General features: G+C 52.2%; 1 protein-coding gene across 12 annotated transcripts in view; it reads right to left on the bottom strand.

Moving 5' to 3' along the window:
• Window positions 1-4,015: 4,015 nt before the first annotated feature.
• The window catches only part of CEP164 (centrosomal protein 164), a 63,633-nt gene continuing 60,850 nt past the window's right edge, over window positions 4,016-6,798 (bottom strand). For all 12 annotated transcript variants that reach the window (XM_077893683.1, XM_077893679.1, XM_077893685.1 and 9 more), the window contains 3 exons: window positions 6,558-6,624; window positions 5,598-5,720; window positions 4,016-5,408 (listed from right to left, as the gene is read on the bottom strand). In XM_077893683.1, the coding sequence (XP_077749809.1) occupies window positions 5,312-5,408; window positions 5,598-5,720; window positions 6,558-6,624 (287 nt within the window). In that variant the 3' untranslated portion in view covers window positions 4,016-5,311. The remainder of the gene's footprint in view (window positions 5,409-5,597; window positions 5,721-6,557; window positions 6,625-6,798) is intronic.

Below are 6,798 nucleotides of genomic sequence, written 5' to 3'. Positions count from 1 at the left end.
GATGGTTTCTGTTTCTTTGTTGAACTTCTCCTTTTGTTCATGAATAGTTTTCCTAATTTTATTTAGTTGTGTGTTCATTTGTGGATCCTTAAAAGGATTCTTCTGAATTTTCTGACTGTTCCTAGATTACATTTCTTTAAAGTAACTTATTAAGCTTTGTTTCCTTTTGTTGTATCACATTTGTCTGATTTTTTTTTCATAATCCTTTACTCCTTATGTTGGTATCTGCATTTGACTAAGTGGTCTTCTCTTCCAGGCTTTGCAGGTTTGCTTTGGCAGAGACAGTATTTCACCAGTCAGCTAAGCTTGGGCTTCTGGACAAGTCTTCTGATAATGCCTTAGGCAGGTGAAGCTTGCTAGTAGGGTCTATTTTTGGACAAGGCAACTGTTTAAGCTCAGAGATCATGGGGGTTGGGGGATAGCACTGGCTGAAAACAGCTGGATAAGACTGCTGGCTTGCTTCCAAATGAAGCTGTAGGTTGAGTTCCATGGTTACCTAAATTCTCTGGTCAGGCTTCCTAGGGACCAAATGCTATATTTAGCAGCAGGTGAAGCTATGCATTAGCTTCCCTGCCCTGGTGGGGCAGCAGGACAGAACCCAGGGTCATGGTTCACAGTTTGGGGACCCAAATCAGGCAAGAGTGTGCATTGAATATCTTGGTCGGATGAGGCCACCAATTTTGCTCTGCAGACAGGAAAGCCAAGGGCTATGCTCTGTTCAAATGCCATTGTAAATAGGGCTGTTGGGTGGACCATGCAGCTTCCTCTGTGCTCTGGTAAAGCTCCTTAGTCAGGTGGGCTAAAGCCATATTCAGCTATAAGTGGGACTATGAACTTAGTTTCCCTGCTGAGGTGCAGTGGGAAAAGCAGCTCCAAGGCCATTAAGGTTCTTTGTGGTCCTGACTCAAGCTGACCCATGCCCAACTTCCCTGACCAAACAGGGCCACTAGCTTTGCTCTAGGGGTGGTCAGTTCTGCACACTTCCCTCTCAGCTCAAGTGTTGCTGGGTTATGCGAAGATTCCAGGTGTTCTTAGCAGCCTTTCCTATCAGATGGGGCCAAGGACCATGTTCCATAGTGAGTGTAGCCATGATTCAGTTATCCTGCCTCGGTGGGACTTGGAGAGCCTCCTTCAGGCAACTCTCAAATTTTCCCAAACGGGCTTTCTGGTCAGGAGGGGTTGGGAGCCACACCCCACAGCTGGTGTGGCTATCACCCAGCTCTTCTGCCCAGGCATGGGGGAGGCTTCTGCTACAGAGCCTGAGGAGGAAGACCTGAATCAAGCAGACCCACAGCTTGCCTGGTCAGACTGTACCACTAACCTGATTTTGCCGGTAAGTAAAGCCACTGGTTGGGATTACTACCTGGGCCCTACAAGTATGAACCTGGTTGGCCAAGATCCATGTGCTGTTTGCTGGAAGTCCTTCCCCATTGATGTCACAGATTCCCCTGCAATCCCCATGGGGTGAAACCATAGTAGGGGCTCCGACAAAGTGACCCACAGTGCTGGAGGAACTGGATGTCTCACCTAAACTCCTCTTTCTTGGAGGAACTGCAGGTTCAGGGGAACTCTCAGTGTGGGGGAGGGGCAGCAAAGTGGGCTTGTAGCCCCTTCTCTTCTCTGTCTAGTCTCTGCAAGGCATGCTTCAGCCTCACCCCAGGTTCTAGGATTCTCTCCGTCGTGTCTCATCCGTGGATAGCTGCTAGTATTCTTATGAAGGGGAGTGGTCAGGAATGGCCTCTGTTGCTACCTTGGTGGTGTCCCTGCCCTTACTATGTGTTGAACATTGTTTTGAGGACTTTATATGGATTAACTTCTTTAATCCTCCCAACCACTTTATGGGATAAGTCACCCCATTTCACAGATATGAAGATTGAGGCACAGAGAGGATAAAGTGGGAACTCTTGCTTGACTCACGTCCCCTTTGCTTTTAAATGTGAGTGGAACTCATCCCACTGTCCCTCTGTTCCCTAGCTCCCAAGGGCAGGCATCCCTCCCCTCCATCATGCAAACAGTGCTCTTCTGCCCTTCGCTGGGCCCTCTGTGGAACGTATCTGCTAGAGACGGCAGATTCAATCAGCAAGGCAGGAGATATGAGAAGAAAGGAGGAAAAGACTTTCCCATTCTATCCAGGACACTGGTGATGTCAGGGGATCCATTTTTTAATCATCATCCCCTCACCTAACCTGCAAAAAGCTGGTGGTGGGATTGGAAACCCCACCAGTCACCCTCCCCCACCAGAGTCTAATTTAGACCACTGGAGACTTTCCAGCCTCCCTCTGGGTTAGAGCAACGTTCCACCCAAGGCAGCCGCCCTGCTTCATTCCTGGAATAGGGTTTAGGCTTTGAGATTTTAACTGGCAGGGCTCGGGGGGGAGGTGGGGGGGGCACAGGCCTGGAAAGGACTTGTTCAGGTCACAGAGCTTGCAGGTGTCAGAGCCAAAGGTAGACCCAGGTGTCCTACGGCCAAGATTATCTCCCCCTCCCCAAGCTGCCATTTTGTGTGGAAGTCTTCATGGCGGTGGGGGTGGGGGCTGCCATTGACAACTTTGTACCTTTCTGAAAATACTCAATGAACATCTCACAGAAGAGCTTTGGGAGACTGTCTGATCCTAGGTTAGACCAGTAAAAGGGAAGATAATCAGAAAACCGCCCTTTCTTTTCTTGTATTTGCATAAAATCTCCAGAAGGAACCTTCGAAGAGAAGACTGGCCCAAGGACGGATAGACTTTTGTTCACATGGCTCAGTACTCAAATGATACATGTAGCCTGTTCAAAGTAAGTATCTTTTTAAAAACACTCTTTCCTGAAACCCCTGGCTGGGTGTCAGAGCTCCTCAGTTCTGGTCCCGCTTCTTCCACACCCTGACTGTAACTTTGGTTAACTCTCATAATCTCTCTAGGCCATTTCTGCCACTGCAAACATGAGGGGACCAGTCATCTGCAAGGTTCCCTTCAGCTACAAAGGGCTATGAGTCTAGACTCCCCAGCTAGACTCTATCATCTCAAAGGGGAGAGACGGGACCGTTTAGTCTTTAGTTTTACAAGTCTGCCTTGTAAAGCTTGAACCTGGGGCAGTGGCGGGGAAGGGGGGGTTGCTCACCCAGCTAGAAGGCCCTCCCTCTCTGGGACCCAGCTCTTCAGACCAAGTGGGCCAGGACTATTGTGTGATTAGGACAGAAGGTGCTGACATAGGGGAGCAGGCTCAGTATAACTCGGCTTTTGGAGATGTGTAGATCTAGGTTCAAATCTTGGGTGGCCCTGAGCTGTGGTCATTTAATCTCTCTGAGCCTGAAGCTCCCCATCTATAAAACATACCAACTTCACAGGTTAAGTGGGTTAAATTAGGTAATATTTGAAATGTACCTGCACACAGAAGGTTTGACCAATGTTAGCATCTCTCCTCCCTCCCTTCATCAGAGCAGGTAGGACACTGGGACACAGAGGAGGCTCCATTAAGCTGTATGTTTGAAGTGGTTTTCTCATGCAAATCTGTGAAACACAGCCACCTGGGTTGGTTCTCCTAACAATTCTGTTGCTATAAATCCAAAACTATGTTGGCTGCTCACACCACTGGAGCAGAAAACAAAACCCACCTAACTTTGCCAGCTTAGGGCTTAGGGGGCTTGGCTTTCATTTGTGTACATGCAGAAAACGATGCCGAGTAGTCTCTGGGAGATGGCACAGTGAGTCTCCAGCTGGTAGGTGGCAGAGTGGGGCGGGGAATGAAGAATATCAGTGCTTCCTGAGGTTCCCACGCAGCAGGGACAGGCAGCTCTGAGGGCACAGATGAGAGGCCAAGGGCTCTCATGTGGCAGAAACTAGGCTACTTCCTTCGGGACCTGCAGGTCTCTGAGCCCCTGGGTTTTCCTCCCCACACCTGTATTACAGGCTTGTTGTGAGTAGATTAGACCACCTAGGAAGGGGTCTGAGAATGTTAATTTTTCCTTCCTTTATTCTTAAGAGGAAGGAGGCCAGGGCCTTCAAAGAGGAGGAGACACATTCACACGGCTGCCTTGTGGCAAATGGACCTGCAGGGATTTAATTGCTGTAGAAAACACAGGATTGTCACCAGAGTTGGTTGTAACACATGAGCTAGCCCCGAAGCACACAGAATGAGCCAAATAACAAAATGGACTTTTTTCTCTATGGTAGACTGATGCCTAAGGGGTGGGGGTGGAGGGGGAGGGAGGTAAAAAGTTTCTTAGTCCCAGAAAAAGAACTGAATGAGAGGCTGGCAGAGACTTGGTTTGTATGCAGTGGAGAGGCGAGGGCAACCCATAGCTTTTGAGACAAATACGGGGACATTTTATCTAAACAATGGGACAGATGTCCGAGAACATGGCCTGCAGCCCCTCGAGGAGCCCTCTGATGGGAAGCGGGACCGCGGGGAGCCGTGCCAGAATGGCAGCGGCTCGACCTGGCACAAGATCCCCACTGCCAGTGCCAGGTGCTGCCTTCAGAACTGGCCTACCAGCTCTGAGGACGGATGCTAGAGGGGTGGAAACAAGAACCCCCCCTCTCTCCGTGGCAGCCCAGAAAGACAAAACCAAGATGAGGACCCAAAGCCATCCCAGGGTTTTCCTAGGGCTTGTTGGCTTCTTGAAAGTTGTATGCTTGCAACCTGAGACTTGGGGGTCGGGAGGAGGCTCCAGGGAGGAGCCCGAGGGAAGGGAAGGGGGTGCCCCTGAGGAAAGCACAGAGTCAGCAGAGGGAGGAGAGGCAGCAGAGCTTCTGGGGGCCAACTACCAGCAACCTCTGTATGAGCTCTGGGCCCAATCCTGAGATAGAATGCTCAATAAGGAGACTTGAAAAAAGAAAGAAAAGGGTCTGTCTGAGGCTGAGGTATTAAAGCCTGGTCCCCCAGGGTACAGACATGCTGGGGGGCTTTGTTCTACTGAATTAAGGACCATATGCATATCACTGCAGGGAGCACTAAGCATGGAGCCCCCTGCAGGTCCAGGGGATCGACTCCGCTCCAACGGGAGGCCCTTGGCCTTGGGAGGCAACTCCTAATACCATGTCCTCCCTCCTGAAGGCTCCCGGGTCTCCATCACCCCATGTCAATGCTGCCTCATCCAGGTGGGAGTTCCCAGAAGTCCACATTCTTCAGCGTGATACATGTGGGCTCAGAGGGGCAGCTTACAGTGTTCAGTGGCACCATCCTTTCCACCCAGCCCTGGCCTCCATGGTTCCTCTGACTGGGGCAGGCAGCAAATAGGGCACCCGGGGCAGGAGAACGCTCGCTCAGAAGGAACAGAGCGCAGGCAGCTCCTCAGGCACTTGGTCTGGGCGCGGGAGAGGTGGGGGCCCTAGTAGTGATACACCTTCAGTGTGTTGTGCTCATCCAGGCCCAGCTGCAGGAGTCTGGAGCCAGCCGCTGGCTTGGGCACTGAAGAGAACAGCTGTCTGGCCATTAAGTGAAGGAAATCTCTGCAGTGGAGTCCACTAAGCACATCCAGGGAGGGGCCAAAGGCCACACGCGGTCCTCCTTGGACCCACCCGGGGTACAAACACAAGCCCCGAAGCCCAACTCAGCCATCCCAGCACTGACCGCAGGAAGGGCCCACGGTCTGGGGAGCAGCAGTCAAAGGATACAGCTTGGGGTCATTCCTGTAATGTTCTAGCCACTTGCGGTTGGCCTCAATCATGCTCTGAAAGTCAGGGCTGCCCACCCCGGGGCCGTGGGCCTGGGACCGCTGCAGGAGGCGCAGCTGCTCACTGGAAAGGAGGTGAAAGAACTGGAAGGGGCCGTGCGATGTGGGCCACAGGCCGGTACATCTCCCTCCTCCTCTATGCACACCAGCCAGGGGCTGTGAGGGGTTGCTTCAGCAACTCAAAGCTTCCTTTACTGGCAGGAATGCTCTTCTGGAAGGATGGGCATCTGTTCCCCAAGGACAAGGTGGTGGACCCCTCTGCCCCTCCCTTGGGTGGACACTCCTGGCATCAGCCCTCCCACATCTGCCTGGTCCCAGCCCAGCCGATTAGCGAAAGCTTTCCCCTCTGTTGACTCAAATACCTGCCTAGCATCAGCTCCCCAGTGGGTCAAAGGGTAAGTGGGGGTGCTTATGGCAGGGGGCCTGTGAGGGAGTGGGGGTAGGCAGGGGATAATATGGCAAGGAAGAAGATGAATGGGAAATTAATAACAGGTTTAAATAATTGCCCATCTGTCTCTCCCACAGGGTGCCCCTCTCACTCCAGATGTTGCTCAGCAGGACCTGGAGAAGAAGGGAACCTACAAAGCAGACAATGAGCTTAATGGCAAAGACAAAAGCCATGCTCAAGGGCAGGAGGGGTCCATCTCTCCCTGCAGGTGCTACCAGGCACCTTCCCCATACAGGTAGGCCAGGTGAGACCAGCTGCCACTGGGGTCGCGGTGGACTGGGTTTTGATCACAGAGGCACCTCAGACCCAGGCAACTTTGTGGCCAGGGAGCCTATCCCAGCTCTCTGGGCAACGTGACCAGAGTTCTCCCCTGGGAGGTGCCACCTGTCCAGGGAGGTGCAGGAAAGTGACAGGGCTGTGTGGTTCCCACCCTGAGCCCACAGTGAGGCTTACCTGGCAGACACATAACCCAGCCTGTTCTCCAGTGGGGCAGGGTTGCTGCTGAGGAGTGGAACTCCAGCTGGAAAAGTGGGAGGCAATTGTCCAGAAACGGGCGGTGGAAGCCAGCCCAAACCCATCTGCGCCCCTCCCACCTCCCGGAGATACCAGCAACAGGGAATGTTTCAGTGGTTGGATGTGAGACACAAATGAGAGACAGGAATTTGTCCTATTTACTTCTAAAATTGAAGCTACT

This window comes from Canis aureus, chromosome 3, assembly GCF_053574225.1.
Source record: "Canis aureus isolate CA01 chromosome 3, VMU_Caureus_v.1.0, whole genome shotgun sequence".
Lineage (NCBI taxonomy): Eukaryota > Metazoa > Chordata > Mammalia > Carnivora > Canidae > Canis > Canis aureus.
Note: the sequence above shows the minus strand (reverse complement) of the source record. Positions and strands in the feature narration are given on the sequence as shown.